At 38.5% G+C, this 21,428-nt stretch overlaps 1 protein-coding gene and 1 pseudogene across 1 annotated transcript in view; one reads left to right on the top strand and one right to left on the bottom strand.

The window, feature by feature from the left end:
* Nucleotides 1–21,428, bottom strand: part of Ndst4 (N-deacetylase and N-sulfotransferase 4) — a 283,257-nt gene that overhangs the window by 20,257 nt on the left and 241,572 nt on the right. The window contains exon 7 of the mRNA XM_051166027.1: nt 8,392–8,488. Coding sequence (XP_051021984.1) covers nt 8,392–8,488 — 97 coding nt within the window. The remainder of the gene's footprint in view (nt 1–8,391; nt 8,489–21,428) is intronic.
* LOC127206110 (crossover junction endonuclease MUS81-like) lies at nt 14,844–18,734 on the top strand (annotated as a pseudogene).

Raw genomic sequence — 21,428 nt, 5'->3', positions numbered from 1 at the left:
TTCTAGGTAAGACTCGTAGTTGGTGGTACTGGAAGCCATGCATATACATATATTAGTAAAATTAAAGTTCTATCACAAATGTGACATTTCTTTTTAGGCAATAGAAGCAGGCTACTTCTTAGTCTTGGGTTAGTTGGGTTCTTCTATGTATTGCTTTTTGAATTGCAATACAAAGCTCAAAACCTTTTTTCTGTTTTTAGCCATTTAACAATATTTGTTTTTATTGTATTTTTATTAGTCCTTTGAAATTTTTGTACCATCTATTTTGATCATATGCAGTACCCTTCACCTTGCTTACTCCTCCCAGATCTGTCTTCTCTAAACACCCAACAATGTGTGTGTGCTTTTTTTTTTTTTTTTTTTTTTTTAATTTTAGGCCATCAAACCCAATTTGTGCTACCCATAGTCTCTTGAGTAGATAGTATTCCACACCCTCTAATCTCTGAGCACTGGGGAAGAGTATTTAATATAGATATCCAATTTAGACCTGCACTTTCCACAGTACTCATTATTCTTAACTAGTTAGGGTCTGTCTGTTAATTGTCATCTATTGAAAAAAAAAAAAAAAAGAGCTGCTTAATTTACAGGTATACTAAGAAGTCACTAGTAGATAGTTTACTCCTATTCTCATTTGGCAAAGAGATAGTAATAATTTCTTCTGTAAGGCCCATGGCCTGTCAATCTGCAGAGTCAAGGTCCAGATGATGAGTAGTTAGTTAGTTGGTTACTCTCATAATGTGTATACCACTACTGCAACTGTATGTGTGTGTGTCGTGTGTGTGTGTGTGTGTGTGTGTGTGTGTGTGTGTGTTTTCCAGGATAGTTATTGTAGTACTCAGAATACAGAGCTAGATAAAATTGATGATTCCTTTCCCCCTCTTCCAGTATCATGGATAACAGTATTCAGATCCATGAAGGCTAACCAACATGGATGAACTTATGGGTCAGAACCAGCTTGAGGTCTCCATGTTCTATGGTTCAAGCATGTAGTATCTTTAGCAGTAGAGTCTTACCATTAAGACCTAAAAGGGAGCCATGGATATTGGCAATGACTTGTAATGTTTGATTGATGAGACCTTACTTGGCAATAGCTCCAAAGATGGTAACTATATCTGCCAATGGCTATTTCAGGCTATGTTGCCTAGTAGGGATTTGGTTGCTCCATTCTAGGGTAACTACACATAAACTTTTTTATTTATGCATATACTTAAGTTTATACTTAATAGATTTCTATATTACTTTTTGAGAGACAATTTGTGTTACTTATCCCTCTTCTAGATTGTTCCCCTCACAATCTAACCCTTCCTGTTCTATTAGCCTCCTTTGCTCCTTCATACCACTTCACACTATCTCCCTGCTCTTGAATGCTTCCCCTCCCTGCACTTTGCCAATTTCCTGGCCTCTATAGGTATTCCAAATGAAATACATATATCTGGAGATTAAAAGATAAGCATATTTAGAAAAAAATTTATGTTTTTATTACGTACAGTGTTCTGCCTGCCTATATGCCTGTACTCCAGAAGAGGACACCACATCTCATTATAGACGGTTATGATCCACCATGTGGTTACTGGGAATTAAACTCAGAACCTCTGGAAGAACAGTCAGAGCTCAACAACTAACCTCTGTGCTACCTCTCCAGCCCAGATAAAGCAGAGATTGATGAAATGTCTAGCCAATCCCTGGCCCAACCAAAGACCTATCCCAGGGGAGAGAGCCAACCCTTGATACTATTAACCATACTCTGTTATGCTTGCAGAAAGGAGACTATCAGAATTGTTCCCTGAGAGGCTCTAACCAGAAGTTGTTGGAAACAGTTGCTCAGACTCAACCAAACACTGGGCAATGCATAATGAGCCTTATGGAAAAGTGGAGAGAAGGAGGAAAAGACCTAGAGATGATAAGAGTTGGAAAAGAAGACCAACAGAACCAACTAGCCAGAACCCAGAGGGGCTTGCTCAGACTGAAGAATCAACCAAGATCCATGCATGGACTGGACCCAGGCCTCCTACACATATGCAGCCAAGGGGCAGCTCAGGGTTCATGTGGGTCTTCTAATAAGAGAAATAGGTGCTGACTCTGATGCCAGCTTTTTGATCACTTCCCCCTGGAGGGACTGCCTTGCCAGGCCACATGGGAAGAGGACACACACAGTCCTGATGTGACTTGGGGTGAATGGTAAGGGACCTCCCCTTTTCTAAGGAATAGGGGAGGAGAGAGAAGGGAGAGGAAGGGAGGATGGGACTTGGAGGAGAGGGGCGATGAAGCTATGACCAGGATGCAAAGTGAATAGAAATAGATGATAGATAGATAGATGATATTGTTTCCATATTTTTCTCAATATGCTTGTTGTTTATTTATGGAAAGTATGCAGACTATTGTGTATTAATTTTGTATTATTTTACCTTACTGAATGTATTCATCAACTGTGGTCTTCTAGTGGAGCCTTTAGGATCTTGATGTTGAAAGCCATATCTAAAACTAAGGATATTATGAGTTCTTTCTTTCCTATTTACATCCCCTCTATGTCTTCATTTACCTTATTGATTTGGCTAATACTTTAAGTATTATATGGAACAGGTATAGGGGTAGAGTGAACATTCTTTGTTTTTTCCTGTTTTTGGCACTTTTCCTTATTAAAAAGATGTTTGGTAGAATATGTTTAAAATTTATGTATGTTGATGAATCTCTGGAATAAAGCCTACTTTATAATTTTAAATAATCTTATTAATTCTTTTTGAATTTAGTTTTCAAGCATATTGTATTGAAAGGCCTAGTATCTATGTTCAGCAGCAAGACTGACCTATAATTTTCTATTTTAAATGGATCTTTGTCAGATAATTGTGTCATGATGATATGGGCTTTATAAAAACATGTGGAAATGTTCCTCCATATTTTTAGTAAATAAAACATCATGAGAAGTATTAGTGCTAGTCCTTTCTTTATATTTTATAGAATTCTGTATAGAATCCAAATGACCCTTGATTTTTGTATGTGAGAAAATTTTTAATTACCATTTCTATGATATTGCATACTAAAATGGATATATTTAAATTATTTATTTTATCTTTATCTTTGGTGGGAGTTTGTGTGTGTGTGTGCATTTCTTTTAGGTTATTACATTTGTTGAAATACAAATTTTTAAAGAATGTCTTTATTAGTCTTTGGATTTTCTCAGGATCTCTAGAAGTCTCTCCCTTTCAGTCTCCAATTTTGCTAAATTAGATATTTTCCTTATTTTGTTGAATCTAACTAAATTTTGCTTGTTACTCTTTTGGGAGTATCAACTTGATTTCATTTGTCCTTTGTATTTTTTATTTTCTATTTTATTAATATTAGCCATGATTTTGATTATATCTTCTCTTTTACTTTATAAGAATGTTCTTTTGTTTTTGAAAGACATTAAGATGTATCATTAATGCTTTGAGGATTTTCATATTTTCCAATATAGGTGCATAGTACTATAGATACTATTATTTCCAAATATTTTGGAATGTTATAATTTCATTTTCATTAAATCCTAAGATATTTTAAAATTTCCTTCTTGACTTCTTGACACAAATATAATTCACATTCAGAAGGGTATTGTTTTGTTCTTTTTAGTTTAGTTTGGCTCATTTCTATTGCCAGTTTTATTCTGGTGTACTCAGTATTCATATTGTTATTTTCATTTTTTATATGAGTTGGGACTTGTTTATGTCCTAATGTATTAAATTTTGGAGAAAGTTTGATGTGTTGCTGAAAAGAATGCTATTTTTCAGTGTTTAGGTGAAATGTTCTGTAGATCTTTCTAAGGTTACTTGGTTTATGATGTCATCATATTCCAGAATTTCTCAGTGCTAGGGTAAACTTATTTCAAGCTCCTAGGCAGAGATGCCGAAGACAAAGGACTATATCTTATAACCAGAAGACATGGCCTAGAGATTATAACCCCAAATGTCAGATAAGCAAAAGAAAAAAATCAATATCTAACCCTACTATGGAGTAGTACATTTCTGAATATTGTAAAAAAATAACATTTGATAACTTGACACAAACCTTTAAAGCCAGAAAGCCTGAAAAGACATATTCTAAGCCCTAAAACCCACAAATACCAACCAATATTATTATAGCCAGCAAAACTATCTGTTAAAATTGGAAAAGAAATAATGTGAAAACCAGATAAAGAAGCATATGACAATGCCAGCTCTACAGATGATTCTAGAAGAAATATGCCAATCGATAAGAGAAACATATTCATGAAGTCACAGAAAACAAAGTCACTTTGGACTGTTTCTTGGTCTCAAGGATACATAGGGCTACTAGATAGTTTCAGTTAAGCTGAAGACAGAGCTCTAGATATCCAGGTTACAAAGTGGTTGCTAGAGTCCCTCATGGGGAGCCATCTTGGATCTGGGTCTCAACAACATCCTTCTCATTGCCTTAAGTTGTCTTTATGCTGACTAGTGATGGCTAACATAGTAACACTGAAAATGGATGGAATTCTGGGTTTCCAGCTCTAGACACCAACATCTAGATGTAGTCCAGGTAGAGGCCCTGCAGGCTATTATTGATATCTTTAACATTCAAAGTTCAGATACCACAACACTAGCTACACAGTGTAGACTTAGTGACTTTGAAAGCCCACTGTTTGTTTACTGAGTACCAGAATGTAGGTAAAAAGTTCCAAAAGATAATGGTGGACAAAAGATACTTTGGAAATTACAAAATGGTGGAAATATCAGGAAGCAACAGGAAAGAAGATATAAGACCTGAGAACAGAGGGCTGCAAAGAGTTGAATCACTGAAACAGTGAACTTCGTTGCTTTTGAAGTTTCAAAAGGCTTTATATGTTTTGGCAGGGGGGCACTCCTGACATCGGTAGTTGTGACCTACAGCTGTGGGGTACAAGGCTCCTGGCTTTAAAGGTTCACTGCTTCCTCAGACCTGAGCACCCTAGTGCAGTAGGTTTCTAGCCATGAGAACTTTGAGCTATAAGTCTCCATGGCTAAAATGTCTAGAACGATAATTTTTAGAGGTGTGCAGATATGGCATACAGGATCTCACACATGTCTACACTGGGAAAACTACCTCTTATTTTCATGTTAGTGAAGTGAAAGAACCTAAGCCAACTGTTTTTGACAGAATTTCAAAGAGTTAAAAAAGAATCTGTATACAAACCTAACACCCGTTTGAAAGCTTATTATTTAAGAAATAATCATTCATCCTATTGGGACTCTAGATGAGAGAAGCATGGGAGAATAGCAAACTAGAAGGATCCAGAGGGTCCTAGAAAGCTACAAGAAGAACATTATGATAGGCAGATTTGGGCCCAGGGGTCCTGCTCAAACTATGGCTCCAGCCAAGGACAATACAGGCCGTAAACTTTAAACCCCTACCCAGATCTAGCCAATGGACAGGACATTCTCCACAGTTGAGTGGAGAGTAGGGTATGACTTTCACACATACTCTGGTGCCTCATATTTGGCCATGTCCCCTGGATGGGGAGACCTGGTGGCACTCAGAGGAAGGATAGCAGGCTACCAAGAAGAGACTTGATACCCTATGAGCATATATATACAGGGGGAAGAAGTCGCCCTCAGTCACAGTCATAAGGGAGGGGAGTAAGGGGAAAATGGGAAGGAGGGAGTAATGGGAGGATACAAGGGATGGGATGACCATTGAGATGTAATAAGAATAAATTAATAAAATAAAATTTAAAAATAAAAAAATAAATAATCATTAACGTAAATCAGTGAAGGAAAGAGAATGAGAGAGAGATAGTTAAGAACTGAATGGAACAATGAGAGACTGAGTGTCAACCAGAATAAGAGTCTCACACACAGTAAAAACAAAAAGTTTTTAAAGTTATGAGAACAGTCTTTAAAGAATTAATCTGATTTCTTTTGAAAACTATGGCTAACAAAGAAGAAAATGTGAAAAGAACCACAAGTTCCAGAGAAAAGTGAGTTAGACTGAAAAGTGGAAAGGACATGGAATCTTGGGGCTCCATAGCTGTTTTTTCAGACTTGAAAAAAAAATTAAATAATGATGAGGAAAAAGAAAGAGGAGAGATACAGAAAGGCTTGATTTCTGTGTTTAAGACCTACAAGAGAGCTGAGAAAATTGATAGTTTAATATCTATATGGGGTTTGAACATGGTTGGATCAGGGCACAGATAAATTAATGCTTCAAAGTTATTGCTGCATTTCCAATAATAGATATTTTATGACTTCACTCAGTATAAAGAATTGTTAATCTTCCTGTGGCTGTGGTATTTTAGCCAGATGTGAGAAACAGAAAATCGTAGCCTCTGCAATCTGAACTCTACATCTTCATGCCATCAGGAGCTGGAGGATGTGGGGTGTCCTTTTGTCCTTTGGCAGCAAGGACAGGAAATGCAGGCTGCCAGGGAGGACAGACCTGTGGCTTAGTGTTCTTATAACAGGGCATGCATCCTATGTCAGCTGCCATAAAATATCTGTGTTTTTGTTTTCTTTTTATCATTCATTACCAGTCATTTGTTACACAATCCTTTTTATATTCTTTGTGGAAATGGAGGACAGAGTTCTATCTTAGTAATAATCAAGAAAATATTCTATTTTTATATAACCAACCGCTTTTAATTTCCATACTAAGGCAGGAAAATTATGAAAAAATTAATTTTGAACAAATGGCATTTAGAATTAGCTGCTGAACTTGTTGCTATTAGAAAACTTCTTTCACACTGGTAAAACAGTTTCTGAGTGATATGCGTGCAGAACCTTCTAGAACATCTAGAAACATCATGTGGACTGCCTTAAGTCTAGGCTCTTCTGTCTTCTGTCTATTTTCATCCCCTGGTTGATTTCAACAAAAGATTCCATCTATGATCCAGTGTGGGTTTTAGGCTTATTTTTTGCACCTCATTTTTATTTCAAGAAGTGAATGTATCATGGGGCAAAAATTAAGTGTGCTCAAGGGTCGAAAGTTAGTTGACACCCGAGACCCCTCCTTCAGGATTTGCAACCTCTTGACTGCAATGGAACTCTTGCTAATATAGAGAACAGATATCTGTGGTTGGATTTTTCAAATTATTAGAACCATATTTATATTAGAATAATATATTCATTCCACATGAATATTGACATACAATTTCTTTGATCTGAGGAAAAAAACTACTAAGAGTTTTATCATTGCCACATGGATAGGGAACATATTAAAAATAAAGGTATAACATATTGGTATTATAAATACAAATAATAAGGAGGAACAAGATTTATGGTTAATAATGTGTGGTTTTCTAGAATAACTAAGAAGTAATAATATTCGATGACAAATGATAGAGGGTCTGTCTTTAAATTAAATTTTAAACAAAATTTTACAACACTGGGGTGTTTTATTTCTTTACTATTTATTCTCGAGTTAGCAGTGCTGTAGAGAGTTGCAGAAAATTAATGCACCTTTTAAACAACAGAAACATGATATATCTGAAAATATGTGTTGTATTTCCACCCTCCCTGCACATGTGTTAACATGCTGTTGTAATGCAATTTACATCCCTAGAGGAAGAAAAGATTTCTACAGGCAATATCTAATAGTCGAGAAATTTTGCCCACAACCTTTAAAATGATCTACTTGCTTGTATTACAAATATCTTCTGTGCAGCAGGCATATTTACTGTGACTGTTTGCTTTGTGTTATGGTTTGTGCTCTCCCTGGTGAAGGTGCTTCAAGTCCAAGTAGTGAATTCAAATTACAGCAACTCAATAAAAACTTTAATTAATCAGGATATAAGCAAAGTATATAAAACTGTCACACGCTGAAGAAAGTGTAAAATATTCTAATTGAAAGTGTCATCTCATTGGTGAAATACTTTCACTCTCTTTTACTACATCCTGACACAGTTGTCCTTCAGTGCAAAGGAAAATACCAAGGGCTGGGGAAATTGGGGCATAGCAGAAAACAATTCTGCAGCACATTAATGCTTAATGATTATTTTTAACAACACCCATATAAAATAACTTGTGAGGAATAGCAACCGTAGTTCTGAACAGAAATCGATGCAAGCTGCTGTACAGTGTAAAACAGTCTGAGTATGAATAATAAATCACCTTTTTATAACTTAACTTGAGGATTAATTAGACAAAGCCACAAAAATTAAAATCCAGGGGAAGAGTGACATCAAAACTTTGTCAAAACTTTGATATGCGTGTTAAACAATTTAAAACCCCATATCTAAAATATTTAGTGTTCAAGTCTCCTTAACGGCAACAGTAGCGTCTTTTTGAGGACTGTAGGATAAAAGGTGTATCATGAAGAGGTTTACAGAAACTCAACAATGAGCTTGCACAGGTCACAAAACAAGATCCCATACTGCAATGTCACATGTATAATGACAACAGGGCAAGAAGCATCACGGCCTAGCCTTACCTGTTTTCTGTGGCCCGATTACAAGGAATTTTGGCAAATGGTCACAAGTTTTCTCCCTCGACCAGATGTCTTTGTGTCGTTTATCATCACATGGATTCTGCAAGAGAGAATAGCATATCTTACTGAACACTGAATCCTGGTTCCTATGTGTCTTAACAATGTTTCAAAGAATACAGGATGAGATTCTTGCCTGATCTCCTGGGCATTACACCCTGTCCTGGTTCATTGATTCCCAAATCCCTTCCTTGTGTGGTGATTAGCTGGTACCCCTACCCAAAGCTGGATAGAGCACACCCTCAAATCAGTCCTGCTGTGAAGTTCATGTGATCTATAACAGATAGTAACAGAGACCCTACTCTACCTGTGGCCTGTGTTTTATGTCTGTCTATTAAAGGGGCTTTAAGTTGACTGCACCTCATGTGACTATAATTTCACAGCTTAGTTTCTTTTTCTTTTTCAAAATTGACACATCAGTATATTGGAGGCTGGATACTTTATCTTCAATTCAAGATTACTTTCTTTGAGACATGTTTCTGAAGATGATACCAGTTGGATGAGTTGTTTTGAATTATAATTCTTCCTACTATCCTGACTAATGTAGATAAAAATCATAGCTTTCAATATTCCATTCTAGGATAGAATGGATGTTTTATGCAATTAATGATGCTAGACCTGTCAAGAAATGGTTACACAAACGAGCCTCCATTTTTCAATTAAAGAATGCAAAACTGAAACCTTTTATGTCATTTTGACACTTACTAGTTAATTTGTTTAATCTCATTTATTGATTTAAATTTTTATTTTAAAAGATGAGAGAATAAAAGTGCTAATACGGCGAATATATTATTCCTAGGAAATGCTTTTATAAAGCTTATTGGGATGTGACTGGCCTCAAATTCTTGAGTCCAAGTGGTCATCCTGCTTGGACCTTCCAAGCACTTGGGATTACAAATACATATCACTATGGTTTTAAATCTTTTTTTTTTTTTTTTTAATTAATTTATTCTTGTTACATCTCAATGGTTATTCCATCCCTTGTATCTTCCCATTCTTCCCTCCCTCCCATTTTCCCCTTATTCCCTTCCCCTATGACTGTTCCTGAGGGGGACTTCCTCCCCCTATATATGCTCATAGGGTATCAAGTCTCTTCTTGGTAACCTGCTATCCTTCCTCTGAGTGCCACCAGGTCTCCCCATCCAGGGGACATGGCCAAATATGAGGCACCAGAGTATGTGTGAAAGTCATACCCCACTCTCCACTCAATTGTGGAGAGTGTTCTGCCCATTGGCTAGATCAGGGTAGGGGTTCTTACACCCATCAGAATGGCTAAGATCAAAAATTCAAGCGATACCACATGCTGGCGAGGATGTGGGGAGAGAGGAACACTCCTTCATTGCTGGTGGGAATGCAAACTAGTACAGCCACTTTGGAAATCTATCTGGTGCTATCTCAGAAAACTGCGAATAAGGCTTCCTCAAGACGCAACTATTCCACTCCTTGGAATATACCCAGAAGATGCTCCAGCACACAAGAAGGAAATTTGCTCAACCATGTTCATAGCAGCCTTATTCATAATAGCCAGAACATGGAAACAGCCTTAGTGTCCCTCAGTAGAAGAATGGATAAATCTTTTCTTTTTAACGTTTAAAATTAATTTGGTTAAAATTATTTTCTCATAACAAAACAAAACAAATGAACATATAAAAAAACCCACTTCACTGTTAAAATGAAAGCACAATGCCTCATAGATTAAGGTCTTTTTGCTTGGGCACTGCCCTTTTCTGACAGAATGCCTGGATAAACTCTCAAGAGGACAGGGAACAGGGAAGAAGATGTCTAGTGTCCCAAGACAGTGCCAGAGCCACCAGATAAGACTTTGAGTAATTAAAAATGAGCCCAAAGCAAGAAGACCCACAACAGAAGACAAGGATGGAAGGGAATTTTGGCTGCTACTTTGGCAACAAACGTAGCAATTCCCGAAACAATCGTCTTTAAGGTTTCCTAAGGAGTGGGTTCTTGGAAATCGTGTAGAAACTGCCCACTTGAAGTCAACCAATGTAAGAAACAAGTGGAAGTGAACCAGCATGTAGTATTTCCTGTAGAATTCAGCTGTTCTGCTGAGTAAAATGTCTGCAGACCACAGGCCTTCCCGGACCTTCAGCTGTTAATGGTGTTCGGGATTGGGCTCATGATGAAAATGCTTAGTGCCATCTGACTGGCAGGTCACACTATGCATCCCCTCCTCCTTCTCATGGGCGGGCCATATCCAGTGTTCAATATGAGGTTATAGGAGGACCCACTCCTCTCAGGTGACACAATTGTGTGTGTGACTAATTCCTCATGAAGGCCAAGGGAAGACTATACTTCATTGAGGTCACATTCTTACTCAGATTTCCCTTTCATCTCTCCACAATTTTCCTTATCGGTTTCCTCCAAAAAAATATTTCCTTTGTAAATCCTTCTAACAAACACACTTTTTTTGGCAGCTGCCATTCACACCTCATACAGTTTGAAAATGCACGTGATCTAAAAGTACTTTACATCCCACTCCCATTGAGACTATCTTGAAGTATAAATATGACAATATTATCATTTTTTCTTTGAGAATTCCACTTATTCGTGCTCTGATCAAATTCACCCCATGTCCTACCCTATAATTCCTCGTTATCAATTTTCTCTTCCAACTTCATGTGATCCATTCTTACAGCCTGTATGTGCCTGCAGTGGGGCTATGTTGGAGCATGTTCAGCCTCTCATCGCTTGGGTCCCTGAAGAAGATTCTCTTAAGTTTTGTAGCATCCATCAACTTCAATAGCGCCTCAGCCATGGTAAGACTTTATTACTACTCCCCTCACCCGTGCTAGGATTTCATGTGGCTTTATCTTCACCAGATCGCGGACATGCTACCGCAAGCACTGTGACCTCAAACCTGCAACTTCCAGTTCTACCTCGAGAACCCCTTTGTGGTAGTAACTCATTGCCTCTGGTTTTTACAAAATTTCTCTCCTACTTTGCTCCATTATTTCTGAGCCTTGGGAGGGGAGACATGATACAGATATTGCATTTTGGGTTAAAAGATCAACAATTCTTCAAGACCGTTGATGTTGATGCATGTGATAACTTACTTAGAGAAAAAATTAAGAAATATTGCTTGGATTTTCCAATGAATTCATGCATTTAAAAAAGTCAGAAATTGGTTTTAAATGTAAGCTGTTAAAGACAGTGTGTCTTCTTTTAAAAATGTAAAAACATGAAATCCATTATACGTTGACCATCATCTATTTTTTTACAATATTTCTCTTCATTATTACATCTTCAACCCTCAATTATCTAGGCTTAGGTTAACTCTAGCTGTGGTTTCCTACAGTGGCAAAGAAGGCTGGTCTAGCATCATATATTTACTTTTAATTTGTTATTGTTTTTAGTTAATGATGAAACATTCCTTATTTTACTTAGTTCCCAGGTCATCTAACTAGATACCACATTACATAGCCTCTCTTGAATCTGTCCTCTGATGAAAAAACTCTTACACTATTGAAAATGTGACAATGACAGGAAGTCTCTTTTTAAGATTAAAACCGCTTCTTCTGGGTTTCTTCCTTTTCAGTTATTGTTGGCGACAAAATGGCTATAACTGAAGAATAAGCCTGCCTTGCACTCAGAGGTGAAAACTATAGGTGGGAGAACTTACTGGTCCCATGCTCTAGATGACTATATGGGACCGATCTGTGTTTCCTGCAGTGCTCCCTTTAGGACAGCAACAGGAGTAAGGATCACATTTCTGTCTTGTTTCAACCACAGTGTATTTGAATGCCACTGTACAGCATCACCTCTAATCTCATGTAATGTCCTTCAGTGTTCTCTTTCATGAAAAGTAAAGCTTGAGAAGGAATGAGGATCGATACACTCCTTGCTTCAGCTGGACCACTCCGCTGTGCCTTGTAGTGAAACACCACTGAAACAGCCAGTGGTCTGTAGGGACCATAGTTCCTTCATCCTTTGAATGTGCTTCCTCTCTTATCAGTGTGCAGGCCACAAGTGCTTGATGCCTGCTCCTGGACCACAGTGAGTGCCACTTGATGTATTAGCACTGCTCTAGTGCATCAGTCACACTACATTCTCCCTCATAGAAAGAGGAGAGTCTGCTTCACAGTCTGAATAATTTATTTTCCTGTTCGATGCCCAATTTCTTTACCCAGTTAATAGTCAAAGTTTTGCCATTTTTTCTAGCTTATGCTAGCACCGACTCCCAACTCCCTTTAGCCCAGTCAGCAAGAACCTGAGCCCAGGGGCTTTCTGTGTTTTAATCAATGGCCTTAAATCCCTAGACCTCAGTTTCTTTATTTGTAAAACAATGATTAATAGTTTCTACCACATATGGTTTTTCTACACATTGAATTTGTTACTAGTTCTAAAATAATAAAAGCTGTATATAAAAGGGTCATTATTATCTCATTCATTGCAAGCCTCCTCCTTTTCTTTGCCCTATTAAGATGGCTTGAGCAAAGGGAACTTAATTTGGCCAATGGATTAGACTATTATGAGCAACTATCAACAGTTCTGTTTCCTTCCCTTGGGTACATAGCAATTTCTCAGTACATGCTTTGTATATACTTTTGTGTCTTATTTTCTTCTTCATATTTCAATACTTAAATTTATTTTGTTCATGTGTGAAATAATTGCATACAGTTAAATTATAGTTGCTGTTTATCTAAAGTCCATTGGCAAGTACTCTGACAGTAAGGCCATGTTCTGGGCCATGTTCTGTGTTCATCAAAGCTAGTCTAACACATGAAGTGCTTAATAAATGCTTGAAGACTGAGTGACTGACATGCTCACTTCCCGAAGACACAGGAAATATTAGGCAGCCTGTACAGATGGATTCTGATGCATGCTTAAAATCTAGTATGATATGAGCTGTTTAGACATTTGTTTTCCAAATTCCGAGAGAAACAAGCACACAGAACTCTTTACTATCCTAAATACTGTCTCTCATGGCATCCCTGAAACTGAGATCTTAATATGCATCTATGCAGTCCAATTTAGAACTTACATGTACCTTTTTTTGTATGACATGTATGACCTCCTTTGTAGATTTTAGTCCCTCTGCTGTCTTTTCAGAAATTAAGAAGTGTTCAGGACCTATGGTTACTGAATTTCTCGACACACAACTCAACAAAAGCCAGCATTAGGGCTGGCGCTCTATTTGGTCAAATGCAGATTTCTTACAGCTTAGCACAAGGCAGAACAAATGAATGCATTACTGAGTGTCACCAAGCAAAGTCTGTTGCCAATCAGTGAGAGCCTTCCTGGTTTTTATATGTTAAGGAGGCTGCTTAGGTTCACATATCACAGTGCATGTCTTTCTTGCTCATATTTCTACCTTATAATTGATGGAATGAAAGCTTTCTGGGCAAGCAAAATGGCTCAGCAGGCTAAGGGCTTGCCACCAAGCCTAACAAAGTAATTTAAAAATTTTCAGAATCCATATCATAGAGGGAGAGATCTGACAATTCCACAGCGTGTCTTCTTCCCTCCATTTGTGAAGTTACATGTGAATGGACACACACACACGCACACACACACACACTAAATGTAAAAATTAAAATTTCTCTCTTTCACACACACAGAGAAAGAGAGAAAAAACAAGAGAGAGAGAGAGAGAGAGAGAGAGACAGAGAGAGAGAGAGAGAGAGAGAGAGACAGAGAGAGAGACAGAGACAGAGACAGAAAGAGAGAAATAAACTTTCCCCTAGCTGTCAAAGAACAACACTGGTTAAATTAATGTACTCAGATATTGCACTAAGAGATACAAGCTAAACGTACAATTATTTGGGTACTAAGATGGTCGGGTGCCCACTGCTCCACCTGCTTTGCTAGAATAAAAGTTGACATCATTTCAGACCTCCCCACAGGTTTATTATGGTCCTGGCCCAGTGCTCACAGCTCGGCAGACTGTCTTCTTTATGACTGTGCTGTATCTCTATTCTAACTACCTTGGGGCTTTCTAGCTGCCTCTATTTCTGCTGTCACCTCTTCCCTGGCATATTGAAGGGGCCCCCCTGCCTGTTAGTTACAACTGTATTGACAAAGTATTTGCATTTTCTATTTTGCATTCTGCTAGCGGTTGTTTAGACTTTCCCTATGCTGAGTTTCAAGATATTGTCTGATTATTTCAATGCCAACGAATATAATATCCAACTTTTATTGATCACTTTAAACATTCCAGGCATTTGCTTGACATAGATTATTTCTAATCCTCAAAGTAACTTGGCAAGACAGATTTTTATTATCTCTTATTTATAGCGGAGAAGGGTAAGATTCGAAGGGTCTTACTGAAGGTCACACAGCAAGGTAGTTCAAATTTGGAATCTGAAGCTGGAGTTGTCTCTGCAGTTAAATTGTGGGGAGGGGTGGTGGGAGGAGAGGACGGAGAGACAGAGACAAAGAGAATGACAGTAAGGTAAGAATGCAGTTCGTAAAATCTTTCCAGGCAGTGACAGAAGCAGTTCCTTCACTTTTATGCTCTGTTCTAGTTCTATTATTTTAATTTTAAAAGTCAGGACATGACAGGGCACTTATGTAGAATCCATCTCATTCTGCAATATGCCTATCCGCGTGTAACTGATATAAACACATAATAAATCACAATAAACAGCGAGTTACTGCTTTATGTATCTAGCAGTATAGATATATTTAAACTTTGAAAACAAAATTAAGTTAAAATTGCTTCAGGCAACCTATGTTTACAGTGCCAGGCTGAGAATGTGCTACTCTGCCCTCATGATGCCAGGTGACTGGGGAAGGGGGTTGGTAAGTGGAATATCTGAAGCAATTTTACTTTTAAGCAAGTACATAAGTGCTGTACGTGGAAAATTCTCTGAAGCAAAAAAGCAAGAGTTAAAAACTGAAGCCAATACTAATGAAACCACACGCCCACCCAGGATTAAAACATGGATCTTGAAATTGTCATGCCGTCTAATTCATTCTGAAGGGCATGCTTTCACAGACAGGAGAAGGACTTTTGTTCCCAGGAGACCTGGTTAGCCCAAGCCTACAGTACTCTCTGCTTCCGAGAGTCTTGCTGTTTTCCTTGCTTCTGCACCGGCTCCTTCCAGGCTACCACGCAATCATCGGTTGGGAAGCGGTTAGTGCGGTGTGGGTCACATGCCTGTTCCAAATAGCGCGAGGCCCTATCTACACCCCAATGATGGAAGGGCTGTTTCATTAACCACAAAACACAGACTTTGCTCTTCTCTTCATCTCCCCATCCGCTTGCCTTCTGCTGTTCCACCCTAGCTGATGCAACAACGGTATAAAAGGCGTTCGTAACTATTACTCTTTCTCTTCTCTACATGAAGATGTTTTGAAACGTCTGCTTGTTGGGTTTCTTCCTTGCACACATCTGTAAAGAGCTGTTGCCAAGGCTTCACCACACAGTGGAGTGACTTGCAACTTTCTGTCACTGTCACTTATGCCTTACACAATTTACACGCACTGATGAGATATTTTAATAAGATAGGGATGTTTATTCTCAGTGCCTCGATCAATAAATCCTCATGGCACCTGTGGGAAACAGTCCTGATCTCATATTCTGACTGTACCTGTATTTCTTGAATCCCCTCTGTGTCCCTAAACAGCTCGGGAGAGCCTGGCCTTCCTGAGAATGCTGACCAATAAGAACTCTTTTCACAGATCTCCTGTGGCACCTGGTGGTCTCATTATTTTTCAGAGTTCACTATGAAATCATCAAATAGCAGAGAGGCATAGGATAAGCACCAGCCTGTATGCACGGGCTGACCGGTGAGGGCCGTGGTTCTGTGTGTGTGACTGGGGTAGGTGAAATTCTCAGCAATGCTACTGTAGACACAAGCTATCTCTAATTTACCCCAAACCACCTATGTCTTGACACTATACTAGAGCTGTATTTATTAAGGCGAGTGGTTACTCTTAGTATTTCCTAAGAAATGTTTTCTTAGGAAAACCCAGAGGGTTTCATTCTATCACTTCCTCTACTAACAAATGGCTGCAGACCACTGTACACAAAACTTTTTGCTACTATTTGCGATTTTATAAATATCCTATAGGAAATAGATACCCAACTCAAAAACAAAAAACAAAAAAACAAAAAACAAACAAACAAACAAAAAACAACAACAAAAAACAAGCCTTCGAACTCCCATGAGTCAACTGGTTTAATAGGCGATTATTCATTTGGTGTACACAGCCAACATTCAAGCTATTAGAAGTTTCCATTAAGCACACATAAGACAAGTTTCTTTTTTGTTGTTAAATGGGGTGCTTCAATAAGCTTATAATTATTTTAGAACATAAAGTATGAAATTATTATATATTTCATTATTTTTAAGGAGTTATCTGTCCTGACTACATCCTAGGAAGTATTTCTGTGGTAAATTGGCAAATTAGGCTCTTGATAAGAACATATCTGAAAGTGATTGATAGGAAATAGAAAAGTTAAGATTTTATGTCATCCTCAGATTTCACAGTCTCTGACACCTTGTAGAATCAAAATGGTGGTGTGCTTCACTAAAAATAAAACAATTTAGACTGGGGAGAGTTATTTCCACATTTGAAGAGCATTCCTGATCATTTAAAAAACAGTGTTGTGGATTAAGGAGGTGGGATGTTAATACGTAGACAACTTTTCACTGGAAAAGTAATTAAACTGTCTCAATTATTAAAATGACTTTAATTAATAAAAAGATGATGTCTGTGTCATAACTAAATTGGCGATTTCACTATAAGGCTGAAAACAAAAGAAAACAAAAACAAAAAACAAACAAACAAACAAAAACCCAGATAGACCCGAGGTTTGAAAATACTATTTTCCTCTTGAAGTGGGATAATTTCATCACTCATAATCTTTTCATTAGCTTCATTTACAAACAAAACCTGCCTCTTGCCGATCAAGGCATTGCTGTTCACTGCCAGAAAGCCACTCAGAACTTCCCTGTCTCAAAAATAGGTTGTTTTCCTAACTTTATATTTTTCTAGTCTTCATTATCTTGTAAAAATGTTGTCTACTATTCTTTCTGTAAACCATCTTTCTTTCTTTACTCTCTTCCCCTCTTTTTTAGTTTGCCAAGACAGCAACCCCGGTGGACTTAGAAGCATCTAGAAGGCTGTGATACTCCTATAAAGTATACCTGTAAAGACATGTGCTGAGCTATATGCCTGAGGAAGGAAGACCCTCCCTGAATAGTCTCATCCCATGGGCTGGGGGACTGAGACGAATGTAAGGTGCAAGAAGAAGGAAGTTATTACCCATTCTTCTGTCTCCTGGCGCATCATGATGTGCACTGTTTGGCTCTATCATGCCCTCACTGCCTCCCTAGGCTGAGTCTGCTCAGTCATGAACAGTGCATTTGGATGGGTGGGTGGAGGCGCTAATAAATGTTGACAAAGCAGAGTGCTATTGTGTGTCGACAATGGAGAACCCAAAGGGGCAGGGCACAGACAAGAAATGCTCCGAGAGTTACAGCGGCTGCATGTGCCCCACACAATATGAAAGCTGTGCATTGGGACTTTGTGTGGGTGTCACAGGAGACCAGGCCCAGAGACCCAGGAAGACCTGGGGAGTTAGTGCTGGACCACATTGTGGAACGCAAGGGACTAGATGACCTATGCAACAGCATCAGGGATGGCCGCTTTCGAGAGCAGAAGTTCTGCCTGAAGTGCTCTGGCCTGGGACATCAGGTATACTTTGTGGAGGAATATGGGTATGCTCACAACCTCAGCCTTCCTGAGATTACGTTGCTGCAGGCTGTCACAAATACCCAGGTCACTGATGGCTTCTTCGTGAAGCATACCACGGATATTAAGGAGTCAGCTGGCTACCTGGTCCTTTGGACAAAGGGCCTGGAAAGGCTGTACCAGGGCCACGCCCTACACAGCCATCCCTAGGGAACCCCAGGGGATGCTGAATCAGGAGTAAAGCCTTCCATAAACCCTCTCTGCTCACTCCTCACCTTCAGAGACTTCAGTGTAGAAACTGTCAAGAATAAGGCCCAGTCTGTGCGAGAAGCCAGCAGCTGATGCAGGTGTGTGGCCCAAGTGGGGAGAAGGCAGCAGGTCTGGTGGATTAATACAGCACCCCTGCCAGGCACCACGCTGCATATGAGGCCTGTGCTACCCCTAAGGAGCAGGAGATGCTGTTGAGCACTATCAAGTGTGAGGCTCTGCAGAGAAATCTGAGATCTGTTCTGAGCAGGACTCTGTTCCAGCTGTATTGCAGCCATTCCCCTACCAACAGAGCTGCACCAGGAGACACACCCCAGCACCCATCTTCATCTCTACCAAGGCTAGGACCCTTTGAACTATAATAAAAATATAAACGTTTGTGGTAAAAAAGAAAGAGTGAAAGAAAGAAAGAAAGAAAGAAAGGGAAAACGAAAAGAAAAGTAACTATCAGAGACTCACAATCACCATGTAGCCCTGGCTAGTCTTGAACTTGTGATATTTCTATTTCAGTTCTCTACAGTACTGAGCTTAAGGGCATGGACCACCACAACTGGTTCATCTCCTTCCTCCCCTCATGATTCACGGATAGTTGTTCTTTATTGCAGGTCAGATTCAAACTCATGGGCAGATTCCAAGTTTCCACAAGGACGTCATGATAATCCTAGGGGTTCCTCCCACTCCACCTGCCTCTTTCTCTAAGAAGCAACTGTGCTGCTTTTGTTACTCTCTGTGTACCTCCATTGTGAGGTTTTATTGAAAGTGGCTTTAGTATCATTAGGTTTCCAGCTTGTAAATAAATGTAAATATAAAGTATGCCTGTTTTGCAAAATAGGCATGTGTCTACAACATGGGTGGTGATGTCGCAACAAAATTATAAATAAGCTGCAAAGTAGTAAAGAGAGTAAAAATGTGAAACAAAATTTACAAAGGTACTTTTTTTTTTTTTAACACAGTAAGGAACTGCTGCAGTTTGTATATCCCATGGCAGTAAAACTTTCCTTTGTTATGTAACTATTTCTGAAGTGTAGTTTTAGCAAATTCCCACCGAAGCCATCACGAGATTTTTCCAAGCTTCAAGAGAGAACCCGTGATGGAAAGAGACTTGTCTTTCGGAGCATAAAATCACCAAACTGCATCTGAACACAAGTGAGAAAGCCTGGGCTTGGTCCCAGCTCATGTCTAATAAGTTAAGGGACTCATTTCAGTTCCCAAGATTGGGTTGGATGTCCCTAACTTGTTTTGTTCCTACCATTTTTAACTCTGTGTCACCATCCATTTGTTACTTCACCAGACAAATATTAATAGAGGTGCAGTGTTGATGCTGCCTGTTTTGGGATTTGTTTGTACCGCTGACATTCAAATCTCATCATTTCTAACTAGGGCCCAATGCTTTGTTATCTAGAAACCACCAAAGTGCTAGTTAGTCACTTGCAGTTAAGAACTGGATTTACTTCCCCACATCTCTTGCTCTCTAGCTCTGGAGACACTGGCAGAGACCAAGAAGACAGATTTTTGAGCATTTCCCTGGACACACAGGAAGCAAGAATCTACTTCATGCTTGGATGTTAGTTGGCAGTGAGACTCTAGAGCAGGTGAAGGGAGATGGAGGCTGAGCTAACTTGACAGTTTGAGAGCTTAAGAGCATCGATTATATCATGTGTGAATCTGCCCTTCCCAATGCATTCATCTTTGTGGCTTTGGTTCCTATTATAGAAGGGTTTTGTTGATTCATGTTTTTTTAAGAAGAAAACTATTTTATGCTCTGCAGGGATTATTCTATCAAAATAATAAGCAATAAGAATTAAAAGGCAAAGACTATAATTTTAAAACGTTAACATAGTGAAGACAAAGCTGTTAAAAAGCCAATCCAGGAATTATACTTTTCGTGTGCGTGGATATGTATGTCTGTATTGAGCAGCTTTAGAATAATCTATTTCCCATGAGATATGAGCACTTCCACATTTTGTAGCTGTTCTTCCTGCTGCCTATTGGCAGAGACTCACATTGCACTTTTTAATTAGGTGACAAAGCAACCTCACATATAGAGTGGTTGGTGCTAATGAAAATTTACATAAGGAACCAAAGGAAACAAACAGATGTGAAGATTACCATTTTGCACTTTTCATTCTATTTGTAGTAATAACGGAGTGTGAATTGAAAACGTAAAGGAAAATAGCAGTTGAGTTCTATTTAAAAGTGAAGGTTACCAAATAAGAACTTCTACTCAGAACTATAAAGAGGCACCTGAACGTTTCATTCTCACAATAGTGAACAGCAGTGAAGATTTACTACTTGCCTATCTTAACTCTAGGTAATGGTGACAGGGTGTATGTATTTATCAGCTAATTCTGGTTTGGCTTCCATGTAGAGCTGAGGGTAATTTCCACTTCATTTCAGTTAGCTTTCTTGAATGTGAATACAGAAGCAGACACAACCATGGGGCAGGTGACTCAGAGCCCTGTATACTGTATTACCACTTCACCAGTTTGATTTTTGACATCACTCTTGATTGGTAAAGTCTATCCAGTTTTCTGCTATAAGTCAAATGCTATCAATATCTCATATACACAAATGATTTCCTCTTGATCCTAACTATTCTTCTGTTATCCGTTCTTTGTTTTGTTAGTGGAAAATGTGTTTTCATTTAAATTTTTAGTAAAAATATTCATATAAAGAGACTTATGCACAGGTGAGCAAATGAGTCACCCAGTAAAAAGACGACATTTCAATTGTAAATTGAACACGCTTCAATAGTGTAGCTCTTAGCGTTGTGTATGGCAGCCTCTTAAGCCTTCTTTAAACAATAACATTAGTAATATACATTGTGGGCTCTATGAATTAACTATACTCTTTTTAATGCTCTTATTACTCTATACTTTACCTAGGTATTAATTCACTATTTTGTTAGGCAAATATTTATTTTATTCTTATGATACAAAACCAGTCCTATGCACTCATCCCATTGTGCTATTTGAAGGTAAACGTGTGCGCACTAGCACTTGTTTCAATATGTCTATACTTTTTTTTTTTTAACATTTCAAAATGACTTATTTCTT

Source organism: Acomys russatus, chromosome 23 (assembly GCF_903995435.1).
Source record: "Acomys russatus chromosome 23, mAcoRus1.1, whole genome shotgun sequence".
NCBI lineage: Eukaryota > Metazoa > Chordata > Mammalia > Rodentia > Muridae > Acomys > Acomys russatus.
This window is presented reverse-complemented; position numbering and strand designations above follow the sequence as displayed.